Source organism: Lissotriton vulgaris, chromosome 6 (assembly GCF_964263255.1).
Source record: "Lissotriton vulgaris chromosome 6, aLisVul1.2, whole genome shotgun sequence".
Lineage (NCBI taxonomy): Eukaryota > Metazoa > Chordata > Amphibia > Caudata > Salamandridae > Lissotriton > Lissotriton vulgaris.
Window position 1 is genome coordinate 537,347,476 of NC_141694.1, and position 25,273 is coordinate 537,372,748.

The 25,273-nt window shown below is 44.4% G+C and overlaps 1 protein-coding gene across 2 annotated transcripts in view; it reads right to left on the reverse strand.

The window, feature by feature from the left end:
- Positions 1–25,273, reverse strand: part of PHIP (PHIP subunit of CUL4-Ring ligase complex) — a 2,330,659-nt gene that overhangs the window by 2,047,563 nt on the left and 257,823 nt on the right. For both annotated transcript variants that reach the window (XM_086926531.1, XM_086926532.1), the window contains exons 11-12: positions 18,693–18,793; positions 18,568–18,608 (exon numbers count right to left, since the gene is read on the reverse strand). In XM_086926531.1, coding sequence (XP_086782657.1) covers positions 18,568–18,608; positions 18,693–18,793 — 142 coding nt within the window. The remainder of the gene's footprint in view (positions 1–18,567; positions 18,609–18,692; positions 18,794–25,273) is intronic.

Genomic DNA, 25,273 nt, shown 5'->3' on the forward strand with positions numbered 1-25,273 from the left:
TATAGGGCCAACCATACGGCTAGAAACGCAGCAGGCAGGGAATCAGCAGTAAAACTGGCCATATACTGGTACTTAACCCCAGTCAGATTACACAAGCGCAACCCATCTCGAAGCTCAACCTGTTCGAGGGGGTGTGGTGAGATAGTCACGCTGACGCACCTTCTCTGGGACTGCAAAGAGGTCACGGCCTATTGGACGTCTGTCCTCAACGACATGGACACCTCCCTAGACACCGAAATCCCACTGTTTCCAGCTTACACTATCCTAGGACTTCCAAATGCACTCACTTTCCAGCTGAAATCCATTAGGGGGCGACAAATGGGTCTAGCGCTGCAGGCAGCCTCCCAACAAATCCTGTCTCATGGGGGACTAACACTCGGCCCACTCACACATGCTGGTTGCACAAACTTTGGAACACATTCAAGCCACACTCACGCAGTCCACAGCCACCTTCACTATGATATGGCAACCACTGTTAACACTTCTATCCCAGGAATTCAAGAAAGTAACGTGCCCAAGATACCTCCGTCCACTACGCCTAAAGGATGCGACTCACACCTATACAGAACCCGCGACGGAGGCACCGTGAGCGATACATGCTCGTGCCACTTCTAACCCACACACATCGGCACACTGGTTGGGGTGGGGGAGAGGGGTTGTTGGCTTTTTTTTCCTTATCTTGGGTTCACGGGAGACCCGTGTTCAGATCCACAAGTTCTTCTACCGGCACAACCCAAGGACAATTGTGGGCCCGAAAGCTTGTGCAGGTTATGTGCAGCTTTATGTAAAATGGTTACCTCAGACTGCCATTTATTTTCTCTCGTGGACACACTACTGCATTGCAACGTATATGTTTTTTTCTGAAACCAATAAAATAAATTTAAACCAAAAAAATTTAGTGTTTTTGGGAGTAAAAAGAAAAAAAAAGTTAAGACAAGCTAAAGAAAACAAGCGCTGATGCAGGCTAGACATAAAAAAGTACCCCAAGCACAGTAGGAGGATGGAAGAACACAGATTAAAAGCAATCAATCTGCACTTGATCCCTGCACGGGACAAGAAACCGCAAATAACGTCTGGCCTTCGCTGGCCATTTAGGTGACCGCAACAGAGTGACACTGGAGTCAATGAATGGTAAGCAACGGGCGGGCTTGAAGCCCTTTATTGTATACAATAATTTGCAGGCTCGGCATAAATACAAACGAACTACAGTGACGAGTAAGACAAGCACATTTTTTGTGAGGAAGCACACAGCTCCTGCCTAATCAAAACACTGTCAAGGCTGGTCATAAAAATGATATTACATTATTTACAAAACCAGGAACTACAACATTAGGCACTCACAAAAAATAGAGCATAAAATAAGGCAGAAGAACACATCTTAGCATTGTTCATTGAGAAAAGATCAATACCAAAAAATCTAGTATACAATCCTTACCCAGGTCAAAAATAAAGTAATATAAAACCCTTAATAAAAATGTATTGCTAAACATAACGTATTATGTTGGTATCCCCCAATTATTCTGAAGGAATCACAATGAACCACTAAATCAGACACCAGGCAAGCAGTGAATGAAATTACTGGATGATGATTTTAAAATGCATCTAATTTTCCAAACGGGGGGGGGGGGGGGTTTGGGGGTGGGGACCCAGGCAAACCGCCGAACATGGCGGACGCCGTTTAGCTGCGTGGACTGTCTAATCCTGTTAATTCGCCGTTCACTAAAGCCTATCAGTGTCTGTCTGCAGTCACAATACGATGGCGTGTTGCAACAAAATGGGAGAGCGGATTGCATCAATGCTGTCGCCTGTATGACCGGTGTGCAGCCTACCCGACAGCGGTGCAGGGTGAGACAGGCAGGCGAGAATCCTGCGAGGCCGACGGTGGGCCAATACGAGCCTGACAACTCCCCACTGAGGGCACTGGGGGCTGTTTCACCCAAGACGACGGCCCATGCATTTTTAAAGAGTAGTCGATGGGAGCGCAGCAATGCTGAGAAGCCCGGGAGACCGTCTCATTACCAGCTCCATGCGGAACTTACCGGAGAGGGGCCCGAGACCTGACAACACAGCAGGTCGCGCTCAGGGGCCTCACACCCAACCAGAGGCACAGACTGGGCGAGACACCGGTGGCTACCAAAAAAAGTGTGTCGTCCGAAAACAACTGAGGACACAGGAGAGAGGTGATGCAGGGACACCCGGGGGGCCACACACTAACTTGCTGCCCGTGATGCTCACAAGCAAGTGGCCCTAGATCCTATTGAGCGGAGAGGCCCGGTTTACTCGGTGCTGCCATAACGGAGGAGAGGTTCAGCACGACCAAAGAGGAGCGCTGGCTGCCCTGATAAGCGAGAGTCCCAAACCACAACGAGGATACAGAGCCTGGTGAGGGGCCTGTCAGGGCCCGAGGCCAGGTCTGCGGCTCAGAAGAACACCCGTCAAAAGAAAACCTTCTGCTTTTACAGGTGAGGGCGGCCCAAGGGGGAATCCCCCGCTCAAAAAGCACCAGAGTGAACAAACGGAACGAGGCGGGGTTCTGCTAATCTTTCCCCTCCCCCCTGTTCTCCATCCCCCTCCTGGCCAAGTATAGGTCGCGTAGGGAATGCTGACCAAAACATTTGAAAACCGGTGGCAAAAAACGGGTATCGACGTCCTGTACTTAACATTTAGAAACAGTGCACATCACTGCAGAGTGATATTGTTCAAAGTGAAGTGCTCCCATTGTTTGACGCTGGCAAGAGAAACCCGACAGAGTGCAGGGAGTAAATTGCTGAGCAAGGACACCAAGTTCCCACGGGCTAATCTGGCTTACCCACTAGACGCTGAGGTGTTGCGCCGCCTGCGGCAGCCCTTTTGCCTCGCTGTAGGAGAAGGCCCCGGGACAGCTACATAGGCACAGACGACATGAGGCGCCCCAAGGGGAAGGTTCAGGAGACAACCACAAATACCAAACAAACTGCAGAGGACCCAGAACACACGACAATCCAGATATCGCTCAACTCTGTACCAGTCACTAATGAGGAGACCTAAATGGACAAACTGGACTTGATATTGCAAGAGGTCAGGGAATCCAGTAAAGCCATTGAACAACATGTTGGCGCGCTCACAACGGGGTTCACACTACTCAAAGCAGACCACGCCAAACTGGCAGACAAGGTGAAAGTTAATAGCCTAACTCTAGATAAAGTTGTACCACAGCACAAGGAGCATGTGTCGCAAATCCAACAATTGTGGAAACAGGTCACAAGCCTCCAAGACCAAATGGAAGACGCAGAAGGAAGGGCCAGATGCAATAATGTACGGTCATAGGACTACCGAGGCGCAGTGAGGGACCGACGGCGCTCGCTATATGGAGCAACGGTTAAAAGAACACATGGCTCCTGAGGGACTATTGGACTCTTTTTGAGTGGAAAGAGCCCACAGGATAACCACATATGAAGGTGCTATTAATGCAGTAACCTGGTTCATTGAAACCTACCAAGTTGATTGCAATAGCAAGTTCATTGTTGATTGCTTAGCGATTATCCTTAAAGAAAATATTTTTGAATTCAGAAATGACCTATACAAACAAGTAAAAGGGGTAAGCATGGGAGCATCCTGTGCTCCTACTATAGCGAACATTTATGTAGCTCACTTTGAATACCAGTACATTTTCAAAGAGGAGGCCCCCTTTTTCGAGACTGTCCTTTGTTGGTCACGTTATATTGACGATATCGTCTTTATATGGAATGATGATCTTCAAATTCTGTCTGAATTTATACAATGGCTAAACCTCTGTGATGAAAATCTTCGATTTACATCACATGTCAGCAACGATCAGATCGAGTTCCTCGACATTATGATCAAACATGAGGGAATGCAATTATATGTAGATTTATATACTAAACCCACTGCACGCAATACCATCTTGCACCACTCTAGTTTTCATCCCACAAACCAAAAAAATGCAATCCCTTTTGGACAATTTCTGCGATTACGTCGTAATTGCACCAAACTCAGTGATTACGACCTAAGAGCAGAAGATATGAAGATCAAATTCAAGAATCGTGGATATCCTCATCGTATCATTCGGGATGCATACAAACGAGCCCGCTTTTACGACAGGCAACACCTACTGTCAGGCAATTCCAACACTTCTGAACAAAATCTGGTATTTGTCACCAGACATTAGATTCTTAATGACAGAATCAGACAGATTGTCTGTTCACACTGGCACTTGTTAAACATCAATAAACCATCTACTGAGGCAATACAAAAACCTATGTTTGCCTATCGAAAAAATAAAAATCTGAAAGATTTAATAGTAAGGTCACGTATGACAAACAAAACCACCTCTTCAGTTGAACATTAGAGACCTACAGCCTATTCATGGTAACTACAAATGCGGAACATGTAAATCATGTCCCTTGGCCATAGAAAATGAATCATTTAGCCATCATGGAATTACCATTCAAAATAAAGGGATGACAAACTGCAAAAGCAAAAATTTGATTTACATACTTCTGTGCCCATACGAAAAAGCATACGTGGGTGAGACTTCGCGATCTATGAATACTAGATTAACCGAACATAGATCGGCAATCCGCACACAAAAAATGGCTGCACCACTAGTAAGTCATTATCTGGAAAAACAACATTCTCCAGATGATATACGTTGGTATATATTGGAAAAAATGGTACCAACTGCAGGGCTCTGCTGTGATAAAATTAGAAAAAAAACGGGAAGTATATCACATTTTCATGTTTGACACGGTAAATAATGGACTTAATTCCGAAATCCCTTGGGACCAAGCGATTATTTGATACACACTCTGAAAGATATATACTTAAAGCTTAATAAAAGAGTTGGCCCTTTATATATAGACATGACTATACGACACATGTGAAAAAAGCCACCTTTACATATGAGGAGGAACTATTCCCCTATGTAGTATTAACTATTTGCTATCCTACCTACTTTTTTCGCCCTTTAATTATCAGATTCCTCCCGTCATGACCCAAAGAAATTAAGACTATTACAACAGATCTTCTTTTTTCAACCCTACTTAAGAACTAGGTTAGCGCCTCTATAGTATTCATTTGTTTATTCAATTCTATTACTTAAAACAGCACCTACAGGTATTATTGCTTCTTGAATAATTTGTGTTCTGCTATTTATCGTCACAAATTATTACTTTTTCTGCTCATTAAAGTCATCTGTCATCTTTGTAATTTTAGAAATCAAGTTCTATTCATCTTCGCATCTTTTCAATTTTCTACTAGGATCGTTGACTAGTATTGTTTCAGCCACACATTAGTCTTTCTTCTAACCTAACCCTGTATCTTATGTCTACCATTGATATCGCCTCATGTTGCCATTAGACATAGAACAGTCCTTTCTTTATTTTATTTGATTTTACTTTACAAGTCCTTCTTCTATTTTAATCACTGTGACCTAGCACGAACAAGTCCTTCCTCGATTTCCACTCCCAGTATTTCCGTCCAATCATCTACCATTTATAAAGCGGCTGCTTCCTATCACACGGTTGCTTGCATTCTAGCATACCGGTGTGCGGTCTTTTGGCGGTCGAGTACTGCTACCAGTCCTTTTCTACCAGGAGCGTCACTATTTTTATCAAACCTCACGGGTGAGTCTGTTCAAGATGAAACTTTAGAAGTCATGCTTAGTCTAGCTCGGTTATTTATATATACTCATGCTACACCAAATGCGCTATTTCACAGCATAGTTACATCTATATGCTTATCTTCTTCCTCAATCATATGTGAAATATCTTCCTGCTAATAAGAATGTTTGTTTCGGCCGACTAATTATGCTTAGCTAATCACTATATAGAGATATGGCAACTCTTTTATAAATGCTAGATATGCTATACTATATGCGTTATTTCACAGCATAGCTACACCGATATGCTTATCCTCTTCCCCAATCAAATGTGAAAGATATTTCTGTTAATAAGTATGTTTGATTCGGCGTTTCAATTCTGCTAAGCTAAACACAATATAGAGATACGGCAACTCTCATCTTTATATACGTTATTCTCAGGCAATGCTATGACCAGATCATCCTCCATAGTATCTTCCGCTCCTGGGACATCCTTTCTACTTTATCTTTAGGTAAATTTCCAACTTGTTGTTTTAGTAACATTGAATTTCTTTCGATTTCCCCGCACAAATATGTTTACTACTTAATTCTATTTCGCTATTCATCCCTAGGTGGATACAAAATATTTGTGCTAACAATTATACATCATTATTGCTCGCCTCCGGATATTTTATCAACTTGTGGAGGTAATATTAGGCACCATACTTAATCGCGCTATAGATGCAATATATTGCATCATTATATACTAAACCCTCTTATCTTACATCCCTAGATAAATACTCGTTTCCTTCACTATTGCTCTCATCACCTTACCATCTACTCACTGGAAGTTATCCTCGTGGAGGTAACTATATATTGATAATGCACTCTTTCACTTATATGGAGAGTCAATTATACATGCAAACTATATCTGTTCCATGATATCTTATTTTATTTTAGGTTCTACAAATGTCAACACAAATAACGATCTGAATCTAAGCTACCTCCACTATACTGTTCTACCACCTCCTTTTCTCTGATGTCATAACATCATATGACAAGCTATAGGACTACATCGTTCCACATCTCAAGGTAATTTTATTATGCTTCTTACTCTCATTGCTGTATGACCCTATCCATGTTCATAGTCATCTATACACCAACAGGGTTAACAGTGATATTACTACCTATCAGTCTGCTATATTTACACCTATAGATGACTTATTATGCAGCTCATCCTATGTACAGTTTAAATCCTCCTTCATTTACAGGATCCAATATGTCTCAAGTTATCTTAATTCTGTAATGATACGTATTATAACTATTTTCATTATCGTTGTTAATTATATTACACCTCCAGATCTTAAGAAGCTGCCTTTACGGACTGACCTTTTATATCCACGCCACACCTAACTGTGAGTCCTGGACTCTTTGAAACTCTGTAAGTACATCTTCATACATTTATATCATCTTTGTTCAACCTAAGTTCCCCCTTTTTATATAAATTCTGGGAACCTCGGTCATTGCTATGCTTTCATTTGGTTTAACAACATTTGTTTTCTCTCTTAACAATGTAGCAATACTTTAAACTACAGGTCATATAGGATATTATTAAAAACCACATCTTTCTCTATTTTGCCTATTCCCACCTTTGCTAATAAAGTCTATCCTACCCCCATAAAAGTATACTCCACATTATACAGGTGGCTTATTTTTGAAAACTATATGGTTATCAAACAATATATGTATTGCTTTAAGAAAGTAACCTGTACACTTGACTTATCAATATTTTGTCTATTATGGAATGCAATTTATGAATTGAAGTTCAAGATTAATATACTCAAATAATGTCTATCATTTTGATGTCAAGTAAACAATTTTATGACAACCAACAGGTAAAGCTTTACCATCTATATGATCTGAAATGTAGAATCAAATAATGTTCATCAATTAATTTCAACTAAAATAGATTTAAGGTAATCAACAGGTAAAGGGCTAACTATCAACATGCTCTGAAGTGTATAAACATGTTAATAATGCCATGTATAAAATTTGCCTTGCAACAGGTAAAGCTTAACCATGTATATGATCTGAAATGTATAATCAAATAATGTCTATCAATTAATGTAAAACTAAAAGATCTAAGGTAATCAGCAGGTAAAGGGCTAACTATGAACATGCTCTAAAGTGTATAAACATGTCAATACTGTAATGTATAAAATTTGCCGTGTATACAAGAAATGTTACATCCCTGTAAAATCACTATACCTTGAAGTAATACAAGTGTAAATGAAAAGAACCTCTACCACTATGATGACACACCTATACTGTCCTATGATTTGCTATAACTGTAAATAACATGTATGTCTGTCCTAAGTCCACTGTATATAATAAGGTTGTCGCCATTATAAAACTGTAAGAAATGTAAATAATTTGTATATATGTCTTCTTTTATATATTGTACATAATATGTCTGTTTGTAAATTTCATCCATATCTCTTTTTATTGCTTATAGAACAATAGACGGTCACCTGAAGAAGGCTCAAGAGCCGAAACGCGCGTAGTGGTGTCTACCGCTTTGCCTTCATCCCTGTAGATATGTTTCATGTCTATTGATTTTGTATTTTCTCTTTTGTATTTTTTAATTCAAGACTATATAAAATTTAAACACATAATCACTTATAAAAACTATATATACAAAAAACAGTAGAAAACAAAAGAAAAATAGTCAACAGCAATAAACAATAAAGCTCTATCAGAAATTATTTTGCTGATTGGTTTCTGTACACAAGTGGACTTAATACACTGTTTCATTCTAGGTTTTTATTTACAAAAAAACGTAAATTGTATTATCTAATCAATGTCTGTCACTTTGCTATAGACCTTTCCTAACTCTGTTTCTTCCCTATGTATAGCAAGTGCTACTATATTATATAGGGGTCCCCTTTTTCCAAATATTCACTAACACTGCATCCTCCATCTCTGCTGAATGACATGCATTCAAGGCAGTTATCCGGGGGAATGCGATTAGTGCAACAGTGGGCGCCAGACAGGAAATACACAAAAAATGTATAGAGACGGAGAATAGGATGTGCATACTGGAACAAGAGGCTACGAGTGATGCTGCAAGGCAGACCAAACTACAGGAGCCACGTATGCAGCATGCGGAACTACTTAAGACACTTAGGGTCATAGATTACAGAACATATACCCAACTAAAACACACACATGCAGACAAATCAAGGACGTTAGTAGCGAAATTGCTGAGGGATGACCACCAGACTATTACAGTAAGCAAAATCACTACACCGAGGAGCGACACTCTGACTACTCAAAAAGATATCAACGAAGCCTTTCGCCTGTACTATGCTACACTATACAACAAACCAGGTACAATAGACTAGGACTGCATAGATGCATTCCTGGATAAGTTACCTTGCCCACAGCTCACCACAGAAGCCAGGAAAGCATTCACAAGTCCCATTACCAAGACTGAAATAAAATTGGCTATGAAAGGACTCCCACGAAACAAAGCACCAGGACTGGATGGACTCTTGATCAAATTTTTCTACACTTATGCTGAGGCCCTGGTTTCCCAACTGGAGACACTATAGAATAGGTCAGTAGAGCTTGGTGGCCTGCCAACATACACAGCGCAGGTGCTGGTAGTTCGCTTCCAAAACCTGGAAGGGACAAATCAGATATGTCTGGATACCACCAGTTGTACTTATTATCGACAGAATAGAAGATATTAATCTAAATACTAGCGAATAGGCTCCTTCCATACCTACATACCTCCTTCCATACCTACATAAACATATACACACAGACCAATACGGATTCCTACCAGCCTGTAAAACCTCCCTAAATATCAGGAGATTGCACCACATTTTGGCGACCACCCCAGAACATTATCAAAATACAGGCTGCATCGCGCTAGACCTACAACAAGCGTTTGACACGCTAACTTGGGACTACATGTTTGAGGCAATAGGGAAATTTGGCCTATCCCCAGAGTATCTCAAATGGTTACATTTACTGTACGCAGCCCCCACGGCTAGAGTCTGTACTGGTGGGCATATCTCAAGCGTATACTCAATATTCAGGGGCATATAACAGGGATGCCCACTGTCGCCATTGTTATTTATACTAGCGCTTGAGCCCGTAGCACTTAGGTTACGCCTAGAGGCCCAACACCTTGGAGTCCAGTTAGGTGAAGTAACACATTTGATCTCGGCTTATGCAGATGACATAATAATATACTTGCGAGACCTTATAGGTGCCCTAGATCCCATCCCTGACCTCTTCAAAAGGTTTGAGCAGATATCGGGCCTTGCCATTAATGCAGTAAAATCCAATGCCTTCTTTCAGGGACGATAAACAGCCAAAGGTCATTGATTTTGGGTCATGTTCCCTCCCTGTGAAGCAGTCCACTTTCAAATTCCTCGGTATACAAATATATCGATCACCTTACCAGAGCGATCCGGTCCAGACGTTCAAGAGTCACCTTTTGCATCACACTTCCACTCTCTGCAATGGGCAGAGCGGCCATATCAGAAATGGTGGTTCTACCACGACTCTAGTACCACTTCTCTAACTTACAGATATTAGTACCATCAGCCACATTCAAAACTCTAGACACTATACTCTGACCTTATATGGGTATCCGGAAGGCACAGGATGGGTATCAAGAAGCTACAATTGGGAACCAATAGAGGAGGATTGGGTGTTCCCGACCGCAGAGCATATAATACACATCCCATTGCCACCACTACGCCGGGAACATCCTACTAGTGGGAATTCCACTAAATAGCGGCGGGCTCACAAGGCGCAGGATAGGAGCCTGGTTGGAGGAAGGAATCAGCACAGTAGGTGACTTATTCAATAATGGCCTACTGATGGACCACGAGAACTTTGTAAGAGAAACCGGCGTGCCAGATCACTTATACTTGATGCATGCCGCACTACTGCAATACGTCAAAAAGCATTGGGCTCCACAGAGACAAGAACCTCCAACCCACAAATTGGTTAAGCTCCTATATTACATGAGACTAGAGAGAGACATCTTATAAAATGCCTATACGTGGGAATACGGGAACAAGTCGCGATAGAGCTTACAGAAGTACAAGAAAAGTGGGTTGAGGACATAGGGCGGATGCTCTCAGACAAGGGATGGGGTGGTCTTCTACAAAACCCAAAACAAGTGTCCAGAAATGCAAAGTTTAAATTTATACAAATTATGCTACTCCATAGAGCCTAACTTACCCCACGTAGGCTACAACAGATATTCCCACAAACACAACACCAATGCCCTCAATGTCATCTGGATGAGGCCGACTTAGATCACATGATATGGGCATGTCCTCGCTTGAGAAGTTTTTGGGAATCAGACTTCACATAGTGGCAGTCGCACAGCTAAAGCTTGGCAACACAATTGAGGAATGTATCCTAGGCCTACATAAGCGCTCAAAAAGAAAAAACGGTACAGAATAGATTCATGGACCTCGCCCTAACAATAAAAGAGCTATCACTATGCGATGAAAGTCAATGAAACCCCCCACTGTGAACATTTGACATAGTGAAATGCTCCACTGGGGTGGTGCTGAGAGCGCAGCGATACAGGGGAGGAAGCTAGGGGTCTGAGGAAAAATCTGATATACATGGAATGGGATACGATGCTAGAAGCCCTTAAAGGAGCGGATTTGGAACCGGGGGAAAGCACCCCAAACGTGTAATAACGCACCGCATATTTGGAACAAGAGCGAGATATAGTGAAACTTGAGGGCACACATTTCACTTCATACACAGGCACTTGGGCGCGGCTTGACTACTGTTTTCTATCAATGGGTCTGGCTATTGGTATCACTGCTGCGAAACATCTGACCCGTACATATTCTGACCATTGCCCAGTGCTAGTTGAACTACGGGTGCCTGGGTGTGACTGTCCCAGACCTGCATGGAGATTACAACCTACTGCTTTAATAGATATGGCATTTCGGGAAGAGCTGAGGGGAGATATACTGGACCTTTTTCCACCGAATAGGGGCACTGTTGACTGCGTTGCAATGGTATGGGAGGCCTTTTAGGTCACAGTCCACGGATGGTGCATAGCGAAAGGGTGTGGAGTACTAAGAGACATTCAACGCACAATACGCAGGCTGGAGGGAGACTTGAAAGAGTTAGAGCGTAGAATGCAGAGGGGGAATGGAGCCATCGTGCAAAAAGAGTTCAGAAATAAGTTGTCGGAATATGAGGAGGAAGCGGCTAGGGAGTGGAAATTCCGTAACAAGTATTGGGTCGCCTGTAAATACGGAGAAGGTGAAAGGCCAGGAAAAGCATTATCTGTGGTGATACGGAAGGCTCAAGGAGATAACACTGTCCTTGAGCTTAACGATCAGAATGGAATGGCATGTAGGGACACTGCTCGTCTCATGGACACTCTAGCCACAAACTATGAGCAGTTGTATACCACACGGGCGTCGGGTTGCCTTGGATTATGATGGCTACTTGGGAGACGTGGCCTTATGTTGGCTGAGCGATGTTCATAGAAAATTTTTAAGTGCCCTAATAGAGCTGGACGAAATCAGGGAAGCAATCATGTCCCTGAAGAATGGGAAGGCTCCGGGATTAGATGGTATACCGGCTGAGTTCTACAAATGCTACATAGATGTAATGGCGCCAGTATTATGCGAAGTCTTCGAAGATTCATTCAACAAGGGTATTTTACCGCTAACGATGCGTGAAGTGGTGATCAAGTCTCTGATGAAGCCTAGCAAAGACCCTAAGGACTGCGATTCCTATTGTCCCTTGTCCCTCATTAATTGTGATGCAAAGATTTTGGCCAAAGTGCTCGCCACTCGACTGTCTCTGCTCATGACACAAATTGCACTTCCAGATCAGTCAGGTTTTGTCCCGACTAGAGCGACCAGTCATAACCCCCGTACTCTTTTTCTCCCTCATCCAAACGGTAGCACCGGAGTTCCCACTTGCAGCAGTGTTCTTGGATGCCTCCAAGGCCTTCAAATCGGTGGAATGGGCTACCTTTTCACTGTACTGCGAAAGATGGGCTTCCCACCTGTCTTCCTTACATGGATGTAGTTACTATACAATAAACCTACTGCGAGGGTGCTTGTGAATGGCGGTCTCTCGCCCAGCTTATCCATCACCAGAGGCACTCGGCAGGGGTGTCCATTGTCGCCCCTCCTTTTTGCCATCGCAATAGAGCCACTGGCATGCAGACTACAACAGTTGCACCAGGGAAGTGCGTTTCGATGCTTCCAACGGCAAATCTCTATCGCTGTACGCGGACGACGTGACGTTATATGTCGTGGATCCCCAGCTCAGACTTAACGCATTGCTACGCAAGTTTGTAGTTTTTGGCGGACTGTCGGGTAGAACTATAAATTGGAGCAAGTCCCAATTCTTCCCACTGACACCCGCTGTATCTGAATTCCCCTTAGATTATCCGTTAGAATGGAGCCACTCTGACCTGAAATACCTGGGGGTCCATATCTCGAGAGACAGAGAGGAGACAGTGCAGATGAATTATGGCACGCCATGATGCACTTGAAGGATACCATCACGCGCTGGATCGCATTGCCTTTATCGATGGCTGGCAGTCTCGCTTAATAAAATGGTTATACTGCCTCGTTTTTTAGGTCTCGCCTGTCGATGCGCATCGAGCAAGCGAGACTATGGGGGCTTATCCACTCTTTATCCAACTTGCAAGGAATCGTGGCGATTCCTTGCAGTGCCCGTGACTTTTAAGCTCAATGCGCACGCGCATTGAGCTTAAAAGCGCGTGCGCATCAGTTCCCTCAGCCGCACTCCAGGCCCCCACTCCGCCCCCTCCCCTGCCCGCCGTGTCGCATTTCTCCTCCCCCCTCCCCTTATCTGCCTTCCCTCCATCTGTTCCCTCTCCCCGCTCCGCCCCCTCCCCTGCCCGCCGTGTCGCATTTCTCCTCCCCCCTGGCAGAGTCTCGCTTAATAAAATGGTTATACTGCCTCGTTTTTTAGGTCTCGCCTGTCGATGCGCATCGAGCAAGCGAGACTATGGGGGCTTATCCACTCTTTATCCAACTTGCAAGGAATCGTGGCGATTCCTTGCAGTGCCCGTGACTTTTAAGCTCAATGTGCACGTGCATTGAGCTTAAAAGCGCGTGCACATCAGTTCCCTCAGCCGCACTCCAGGCCCCCGCTCCGCCCCCTCCCCTGCCCGCCGTGTCGCATTTCTCCTCCCCCCTCCCCTTATCTGCCTTCCCTCCATCTGTTCCCTCTACCCGCTCCGCCCCCTCCCCTGCCCGCCGTGTCGCATTTCTCCTCCCCCCTCCCCTTATCTGCCTTCGCTCAGTCTGTTCCCTCTCCCCGCTCCGCCCCCTCCCCTGCCCTACGCTACCATGTTTGCCACCTGCCTAACATCAACATTTACGATCTTGGTCTGTTCCGGGAGCTCAGAGACTCCTCATTATACCATCACTACCCAACCCCCTTGCAAGAAGTGCTGGAACTGTATCCTAAATAATTAATGTTGCATTCTATTTTAAGTTAACAGGGGCGACTGCTCCCCAGACACTTCCGCCAAGTTCTCGCTGCAGCTTGCAATATGTCACTTCACTTTTAAACAAACACTAGCAAAGCTGATAGCTTTTGCCTATTCAGAATCTATTGGCTTTTTTCAATGTTTTTTTAGACATGTTACACAGCGGCACGAGCCGCTATGCAGCATGTCAAAGTAAAAATCAACCCAGCGTTGATTGCGCAGATTGTACATATTTTAACGACAGCAGATTCCATAGAGAGCACAATGGCTTGCGAGTCATTGTTTTTTAAACTTTGACACCTGTGCAGCTGGGGTTTTCACATAAACAGGACCAGGCTCCATCAATTTCTAAGGGGCTGTCGTTAGTCAAAGATCGGTCTCTACACTACACGCAACATAATTCACCCGAGCACCACTGACTTTGAACTCCTGTCCAGAGACATCATTCCGAGTGATGACTTTCAAGCCCAGCTGACTCATAACTTTGCAAACCTACAATTCAAATAATTACGGTCTTTTAACTAAATTGAGGAACATTTTAAATGTAAGTGTCTCACAAAATGTAAGAAAATATCAATTGAATGATCTTGCTCTTATTTTAAATTGTCTGAAGTGCAAACCAATTACAACTGTGGATAACCAACGTCACAGCATCGGTGTCCGCGTGGCACCTTCCCCATATACTGGAAGTTATTTTTTTTATCCAGAGAATGCAATGAGCACACTAGCCCTGGGCTGATTCATGCATACATGGAAATTAAGCTTATTTTTCAGAAGTGTTTCAAAGTTTCCAGTTTTACGCCACTATATCCCTTTTATCATTCACAATTCTGACCGTAATCTCTCTATTTTGTGTGGTCAGTTTAGAGTGCCTCAGGAGTTCTGCAGAACACCTGGGTACTCAGGGAAAAAATCTATGTCCCACCTGCTTTCAAGGAATGCCTTCTGAGTCAGTAGACTGGGCTTTCAGGCCTTCTTGCCCAATTGTATGCACCTGCCCACAGCCTTTGCAAGGCCATCAAACTAATGGTATGTACTGTGCTACAAATTCTGGCTTGGGTATCATGGGAGAACGTGTGTTACAGGGAGTTAACTAGTTTAAACACCAAGTGAAGCCCTTCGGATGTGGTCAGCATTTCTTGACTGAACAGCAGTGAATTACACGTTGATGCTACTGTTTCTTCATATAAAAGTCTCCTCCATTCCCATAAAGTGTGCATAGTGGCTGCCATACCTGAATGATGGGAGAGTCACTTCATCCACAGAGGAGCCCTTTTCTGACGTCCCAATCGTGAGGTCATAACCTTCTTTGTAAGGGCACTCGGAAAACACTGCACCTGCAAGAGGGGAAGAGGCTCTGGCTCACCCTCACTCACTCACCCTCACTCACCCTCACTCACCCTCACCCTCACTCACCCTCACTCACCCTCACCCTCACTCACCCTCACTCACCCTCACCCTCACTCACCCTCAACCCCTCACCCTCAACCCCTCACCTCAACCCCTCACCCTAAACCCCTCACCCTCAACCCCTCAACCCCTCACCCTCAACCCCTCACCTTCAACCCCTCACCTTCAACCCCTCACTCACCCTCAACCCCTCAGCCTCACCCTCACTCACTCACCCTCAACCCCTCACCCTCACTCACCCTCAACCCCTCACCCTCACTCACCCTCAACCCCTCACCCTCACTCACCCTCAACCCCTCAGCCTCACCCACCCTCACCCTCACTCACCCTCACCCTCAACCCCTCAGCCTCACTCACCCTCACTCACCCTCACCCTCACTCACCCTCAACCCTCACCCTCACTCACCCTCACTCACCCTCAACCCCTCACCCTCACTCATCCTCACTCACCCTCAACCCCTCACCCTCACTCACCCTCAACCCCTCACCCTCACCCCCTCACCCTCACTCACCCTCAACCCCTCACCCTCACTCACCCTCAACCCCTCACCCTCAACCCCTCACCCTCACCCACCCTCACAACACATATTGTGTTACAATAGGTGTCACATTTGCGAAAGATAAAAATATTGGCATTGTAAATAACAAAGCTATTAATTCGCTATTTCCAAAACAAGCACATAAATAACAAATGTCTCCTTTACAATACCAATAGCTCAAACTTTCCTAATGCGAGACCTATTGCATTGCTGTGCTTCTCTCCCCTGCTGCACTCTCCTGCTCTCTAGAGATGTGGCCTAACGACCAGAGCTGCCATCTAAGTCACGTAAATACAAAACATGTTGCATTCCAAATGCTATAGGTGTCACATTCGCGAAAGTTATAACTATTGGCATTGTAAATGACAAAGCCATCAATTTAGCAATTTTAAAAACCAACAAATAAATAAAATATGTCATTTACAAGACCAATAACTCCAACTCTTCTAATGCGAGACCTATTGCATTTCCAATGCTTGTTTATACTTCTTCCTCAATATACCCTATCATCCGGGAGCGTATTTCTTCAAAACCCTGAAATTGGAATTGATCAGACTAGTCTGGGGAGGACGCCAGCCGAGGCTTAAGTGGACTGTTCTAACTCAACCGTATGGTAAAGGGGGCTTTGTCATCCCAGATATGGAGGCATACTATCTCAGTGCTCGGGTGCATTACTAGATCATTGGATTACACCTACACGATATATGCCGCAGATAGCGGTGGAGGACTGGATTGCACGACCGCTGCCCCTCAATGGTGTCGTCCATGGTCCGGCTACAGTCCTTGAGACGCCACCGACCACGGTGTCCTATACTATAGATGCATGGCAGAGAATACTGCATAAATTGCGGATCCCTTTGCTGTATGCGCCACGCATGCCCCTGACCTATCACCCAAGAGTGCCTGTGATACAAGAAACCGGCTTTCAAAATATGTGCAAGCGTCTTCACATAACACTTTGGGGAGATCTGTTTCTTGATCGGATGTTTCGCTCCAAAGAGCAATTCTTTGGTGATACTGTCCCCACACCCCTAGACATTTTCTATTATATACGATTACGGAAAGGTATGAAACAACTCCTCTCGGACTACCCGCGAGAACCGGAAGTAGTCCCCCCCCTGAATGTTTTACTGGGCAGCACTGACGGTACACACTATATAGCAGCCTTCTCACCCACAATCCAGAGGTGGTGGGGAATGCCAGGGGGCACTGGAATGTTGACTTAGGGCAGGAGCTCACTGACAAGCAATGGGAATACTGTTGTGAATATAAAAAATTATCAGCTCAAGCGGTTGCTTTAAGATTGTTCACTATAAATTTTTGCATAGGGTATATTATACGCCTGCCAGGAAGTATAGGTTCAAATTAGCTGACACTGACCGTTGTGAGAGATGTAGACAGCCAGGGGCTGTTTTTTTTCCATTTGTCAAGGGATTGCCCACAGATATGGATATATTGGGAGCAAATCCATGGTGCTCTGGAGAAGATGTTAACGTTAACCTTTGATATGGATCCCACAACCCTCCTGCTTGGGTACACTTCACACATACCTAAAGGGAGCAGAAAGTTCGTAGATATCGCCCTGTTGCTTGCTAAGCGGCGACTGGCATGCAGATGGGGGAGGGGGAGAGCCCTGAAATTTAAAGGATGGCTACAGGACATGATATACTGTCAGGAACAGGTTGGAATTTATGCCGAAACACAGCCCATGGCCTCGAGACCGAAGGACATAAGGGGGCCATTACAGGACTATCTACTACAACAGGAAACTACCAAAGCGGGTTTCGGGCTGGATGAGGTTGGAGACACGCCGACAGTAGCTGATTGTTTTGAGGATATCTACTGCAATGTAATGTACTGTTTGGGAGGCGGTATCGACGTTATCAGACTATGTATGATTGCATATGATCTGTTACGAGTGTTATGTGACATGTGTCAATGCCTTGCCCTGTATTACCCACTTACACTTCTGAGTGGGAAATGCACTTCTACCCACTGTGATCCATCCAGGACTGCTTTCGTCGAAATATGTTATTGTCGTGCTTACTGTGCTGTCTTATTGTATTGCATTTTCATTAACACCCCCTTTCCTACAGGAGAATGGTTTCTTGTGGGAGGATATACAACTGGGTGCATATAGAACTAGGTTTAGCATGAGATTAAGAAATATGGATCTGTGTTAAATTTTGTGGAAGGGAGTATGGTATAGATGCTACAGCAGACTAAACATCCTCTAGCAATGCACTTCACATGTATTACCTTTCACTTTCTTTAAGTGGGCAACAACAGAACATAAGTTAAGTCGCAGAGTTTCAGGTGGGAAGGCCGCAATTTGACATTGAGTCAGGGAAGAAAAGAAAAGGAAATCATAGGCAGTATCCACAGGGAGTTAAAAAAGGGGCAACCCCAAGAAAAAACTAGCATTACGTAAAACAACTGAATACGATTTTTTTGTTATGAGGCCATTAGAGAGAACTTAAACTATTGATTGTTCTACTTACCGATTACTGTTGTTAGAAAATTGAATACTGTCCACTTTGTCCTGCCAAGAAAATTGTGAACAAAATGAGCTCAATTTACTCAAAGTAAAGAGTGAAGGAATGCAAATATAATGACCAGTACTTACAGTATGAAAGTCCAGCTCTGATATCTTCTCTGGCTGACCTGATCCAAAGAAATACACCCTAATGATATGATCTGTGCTTCCTGTTGCCAGCAACATTCCACCTACATAAAGAAAGAAGATAATGTCAAGAGTGAGTAACTGAAAATAAATCCCAAGGAGAGTGCTTTTGTATTTCTTAAAGGTGTTCATATACTAATAAAAAGAAAAAAACAAGTCAAGACCCACTGCCTAGTCCCATCACTCTTTCACCTTCTTCACTTCATCTTCAACACCTAGGTTAAACCAGTCTTCAAGCACCGCTTCACCAAAATTAGAGAATCTTCTGCAAAACCGTTTCCACTGAATGCCCTTCACGAAGATAGTTCTTGCCCTGGTCTTCAATTTAACATTCTAATCCTAAATTACACTTCTTATATAGTGCTTCACACAACATATACACAGTTTCTAAATGCAGTAAATAACCGGTATTACCTTTACCAATTTGAATGGTACAAGGAGATGGTGTGGTCCAATGACTAAGCCGCTAATTGGGAAACCGGGGTATGGAGTTCCACAGCTGTTTTGATCATTAGACTAAAACGCTATGCAATTTTAGACAAATACATTTATTTTAAAAAAAAAATATTATAAATAGTATTCCAACAATTCCCTTGCTTAACAAACCAGATAAGGAAGAGAATGAAGTGGAATATCAGCCCTAAGCCTACAAGAGCGTCAAGCACATTGTCCATTATGCCAAAGATGCACAATAAACTGAATTTATGAGAAAATATAGCAAATGAAAGATTACATCATTTAGCTGGATAGCAAACATACCAAATACAATTAATTGACAAGAGCACCCAATCAAGGTTGCAAGAGTCCCAGATTTCAATTAAATATTTTGATATACCTCATTTTTAAGTACCTTTATTTTTGCACTTTCATGGTATAAACCAATGTATGTTTATGCACTATGTTGTTCAAACCTCTATGGAGTGTACCCATTTAGCCATTAAAGTTTGGACTGCTGAACGTTATGGTATCGAGCTCTTGCCTATGTCATCGGGGATGTAGGTTCTAAGTTCTGAGATTATCGCCTTGAGGAGCTTGAGAGGAGGGACAGTTGGTTAGAGCAGGCTTCTCTAACGAGTAGCTCCTGAGCTACTGGTAGCTCTCAAGCTACCTCCAAGTAGCTCTTCTGTGTGCAGCCCAGCCTACTAAATTAAAAGCTTTTGCAGTTTGGAATTAATATATGCATACCAACATTGAAAAGTGTACTCCAACTGAAAATGTGTGCATCTTTGGAACTCCTAAGCTGATGCTTGGAGAAAAAAATGGTTACATGTCCAAAATATATTTAATGCTGATATTTAAGTGATGAATCAGTTGGGAGATATATTACTAATATTATTTCCTTGGTACCACGGATAGTAGATCTATGACTGTCAGGTACTACCCATGTAAAGGTATTCCAAATTGATAAACCCTTTTTTACCTTACTGCTGGCAACACTGCCTGGTTTACGAAAGTGATCACTGTTAGTCCTGCAAAGGGTGTCCACTAATGTAATCTTGTCTGATTTGGTGATTATAATAAAACAATAATAATATAAATAGCTCCGGATGATCGTCATTGAACATAAGTAGTTCTTACTTAAGAAAAGATTGTAGACCCCTGGGTTAGAGGCTGCAAGCATGCAGCGCAAGCCTGCCGCGTGGACAGCTGTTTTACACGTGTGCATCCTCAGCAGGGGAGTAGGTTGGGCAGTAAATTTGGGGGGTGTGAGCTTCAGATTTCCCACAAACATGGTAGCATATATTGTTAATATATAATATGTGACCAGCAGAATGCACGAGAGGGGCCCAAGGGGCAGTCAAAAAGAAAAGGAAGGCGAATTGGTAGGATCCTCACCTCACCCTTCCCGACTGAAAGCCCTGCACCCAACTATTTATCAGAAAGTACATTTATTGCTGAGAGCTTTGTTGTGTGTACCTTCACATGATTCTCTTAATGATTCGTACCACGCTGAAGTTCAACTCTACCTCTGAGTGAGAGCGCTCCAGCTTGACCCATGGCTACTTGTACATAAGGAGAAATCTAGGGTACTGTAACGACATGGATATTACTTACTGACATTGCTTTCCTGCAGATTGCTTGGTGGTAAGATTCTCTTTGTCACTTCCTTCTCGCACCCTTGTGTTTGGAACGCAAGGGTGAGACTGCCATCTTTATATGTCACATTTAAATCTACGGTTATTCTGTTATAGTTTTCTTTATTTCTTTCTGTATTATGTTGGATATTTGAAAGGCTCAAGTATAATGCGGAATATTAGTGTTGGAGTGATAATTGTTATTTCTTGTGTTTTGTGTGACTTACGCTTTTATTGTTGCTGTGTTCACTGTTATTTAACCATGCAGAATATCTCTCCTCCTCCAGTCTTCTTTCCAATACCTGATGAACCAATACTAAAAAGTCCAAATGTCAAATGGCTTTTAATAATTATTTTAAAGTATGTTGTAGAACTTTTTATGCAGGAAAGTAGGCTACCTTGCTCCTGCATTGTCTTGAGGTTGTTAGGAGGTTTTCGAACATCTCCCTAATTGGTCTGATGAGGAAGGATGTGGTGCAGAATCCAGTCTAAATTAATATTAAACTATGTATGAAAAATTGGGCAAACATTATTGCTTTAAGTGTCTATAATTTGAAAAGGTACCATTTTGGCATGCAGGCACAACAGTCTGATGAATTAATAGAGGACTATGTAACGGCTCTAAGGCAGTCGACAATGACATACAATTTTGGTGGCAATATCCAAGAGCGGATAAGAGATTCATTTACGATGCGATGTATAAATGATAAAGACAGAGAGGAGTTGTGTTGAAGGGTGGTCCTAAACTCAGTGAGGTTTTGCTCAAAGCAAATCGAACATTTTCAGGCATTTGTAGCTGAATTATGTCAGTCTTCCTCAAAGAAATCGGAGTTGCAGACTGTTAATGTTGTAAGTTCTAAGTCCACACAATTATCTAAAATCAAATACATGCAAAGATATAGAGGAGCATGCTTCCGATGTGGTAATGTAGGACACTGGGAAACAGTAATGGTTGCCCTCCTATCTAGTGTGAATGCAATGTGTGAGGGTAAACAGTAAATTACGGAAAGTGTTGCAAGAGTGGCAGGACTTCCAAAGTTATGGATAAAGGCAAAGAGAAGAAATATGAAGTAAAGGCTGTGAGTAAACCATTTCTGTTATAAATTAATAATACGGTCAATGGAGTGAATAATGAGGGCCGACATCTTACTGAAATAGTGTTGATGAATGACATTGGTGTAGAAATGATGACTAATTCTGGTGCACGTTTGGGGGCGTGGCCACGGGAGCGACCAAGATGGCCGCATCAGTTTGAAGCGCCGCCGATGGGGCTAAGGAAATTCCATCCAGCTCGATGTAGGGGCTATAAATTTTGCTGGACACCATCCTGCCGCACCCGGGGAGCAGAGAAGCTTCTACTGAGATCTGACCGAGGCGGCTTGGAGCATGGAGAGGCGTGAGCAGGGCCTGTGAATGGTGACGGCGCCCCAGCCCATCGCTGCGGAGGTGTGCTGCTGGGCGATAAGAGTCTTCGCCCTCTCCCTCTCCTCCCGCTGCCTACCCGGGCCTTTGCATCGAGCCGGTGTGCCCCATGCGGCCCGCTCTCCCCCAGCTGCCCTGCAGGTCCGCTGATCTCCGGTGCGCTCTCTGGTCGGTTCGGCCTGGTGGAAGCCCGGAGACCGGGGCCTGTAGTGCTGGGCTAGGCGGGGCTCGGGGATGGGATTCGCAGGAGAGCCCTGTGGTTTTGAAGGACCGGGGCGGCGCGGGGTGGATCTGGGTGTTTTTTACCTCCTCCCCACGGCCTCTGAGGGGGCTCCAGTACTGGTGGGACGTTTAGGCCTGCTCCGGGGAATCTCTTCCCTGCGTCGCGGGCTTGGCCTTGGTAATGGCTGGCGCCTCTTTGGGGGCTCTGAAGGCATTGGGTCCCTGATGTGCGCGAGGTGCCTGCCTTGGGAGAATCATCATCCCTGCTACTGACCCCTGTTCCATCCTGCGGGTGCTCATTGGCTCGTGGCCCTGCTGGCTGTTCTGGAACCTATGCCTTTGATCAGGTAGTCACTGCCTGTCCTGCGTTGCCCACGGATTTCCCCAACCACTTGTTCCATGTGTGGTGCCTGACGCTGGGCCTGGGCTTGATCTCCTGACTTAACTGTCTTCCTGCCTATCATATCCTGAGGGGTCTGGTAGCCATTGCTGCATCGTGTCCCGACAGATGCCAGGTTTGCAGGAACGTGGCAACTGTACTTACACGGCCGCTCACCCAGATCCCACCTGCTCCCTTCGCGTTCTCCTTTTGCAGTCACTGTGACATCTGCTCCTGCACCTCCTCGGTCTTTGCCTGTTGCAGTCAGTGCTGCTGCTAATTGGATGCTCTCCTCTTGGTACCTGGGTACACGCAGTGGCGCTTGACTTCCTTTTATCCTCATTGGGCCCCTTTTGAAATCAACCACGATGGTGAAAAAAGACCCTAAGCAGACCAAACTGCAGTTCCATAAGACGTTGGGAGCGGCGTACAACGCTCCAGCTGATCAGGCTGCGGAGTCTTCTGGCCTACAGGACACAGAGGGCCCGGCATCTCTTGCCCAGCAGTTCTATCTGAAATGAGGGCTGGATTCAAAGCGTTAGATGGCCGGTTCGATGACCTGGATAAGAGGCTGGCGGATATGGGTTCCAAGATCCAAGTTCACGATCGGCGGATGGACATCGTGGAATCCAGAGTGTCAGACGTAGAGGACGGTGCTGCATCCTCCTTGAAGCGGCTGGAGAGAGTCGAGAAGATCCTCAAAGATGTGGCTATTAAGAATGTGGATTTGGAGGCCCGCGGTCGCCGAAATAGCATACGCATTCTTGGTGTTCCAGAGAAGACAGCTACTGGCCGGATGGATAAGTTTGTGGAACTACTCACGGAATTATTTGGCAGGGAAGCCTTCACGCAGGGCTTCGTAGTTGAACGTGCCCATAGATCTCTGGGGCCCCGTCCTCGGCCGGGCCTGCCCCCCAGACCAATCATCGCCAGGCTTATGAACTTTCGCGACAGGGACACTGCTCTTCGTGCGGCTCGTGACATGGGGGATGTTTAGTGGCAGGGGAACAAACTTGCCTTTTTCCCTGAATTTACAATTGTGTGCAGGAGGCGAGACGCAAGTTCCAGGGGGTCAAGGCAACGTTGAAGAACCTGGGACTTCGTTATGGCATGCTATACCCAGCGAGGCTCAAGGTGGACATAAACGGCGGGTTCAGGTGTTCGATACTCTGACTGAGGCGCAGGAGTTCTGCAGAGATTACAAGAAGAATCATACCAGGGCGTCTGGAGCGCCTGGATCTGCTTCCTGAACACAGGGGGACTCACAAACTAGTGTGGAGCTCTTCTCCCAGCCCGGGACGGGTTGATTGATTCTTGTTTTCAAATGTGTCCTGATATGCTTCGTTTATTTTTTGTTGGGCATGTCCCTCTGATTGTATTATTGCTGAGTGTTCTGATGCACGATTGGCGTGGCGTTGCCATGTCCCATGGTGAATACCATTATGTTTTTTTCTAATGTTCTTGCTTTGCATTGTGCTCCATTTGCTCCTGCGAGCATGCTTATGTCTTTATTGCACATGTGCCTAGTTGTCTATTCAGGGGTAGGCCTCTTTGGGGTTGGTGAGAGGGTGGGTGGGGGAGGGTACGTTGGTTCGGTTTACATGGTATTTACAGACTTTGATTTCATGATTGCAGTGTGGTTTGGTACAGACATGTGTGGCGAGGCATTAGTGGTAGGGATTTTTCAATGGTTCAGCTAGGTAACGTGCCCGGTCCTTCCGGGCTTTCACTAATGACTTGGAATGTGAGAGGACTAAATAACACTAGAAAGCGTAGGCAGGTTCTTAATTATATTGCACGACACAAGGTCGATATTGTATTTATGCAGGAGACACATTTGTTTACATCGGATTAGAGTCCTATTGCTGCAAGTTGGGGTTCACATAGTTTTTTTCCCCAACTACAGTCACTATGCTAGAGGGGTCGCCATCCTTATACATAAACGGGTCCAGTTCGCCCTTCATAATGCACACACACACAGAAAGAGTTTTCCAATTGTAACTCCAAAAACGTAATTTACTGTATAAAGTGCCCTTGCAACAAATTTTATATTGGACAGACAACATAAATTGTAAAATCCAGAATTTTACAACATAAATCAAGAATCAAATGTAAATCCACCCGGGCCCCTTTGGTTAGCCACTTCTTGAGGTATAATCATTCTGAAAAAGACTTACAGTGGTCTGTTTTATGTAAAGTGACCAATACCAATAAAGGAGAGACTGAAATTAAGCTTAACCGGTTGGAGGCAAGGTTAATAGAAAAGTACCAAACATCTAAAACCGGTCTTAACGATAGAGATGAGATGTGGGCTCTGTTACAATGATTAGACCCTATTTAGTGAACAATGATGTGCTTCGAAGTACTCATCATGTCAGGCTGTGACTATGTTTTGAGATATGAAATATAAATATTTGTTAATACAT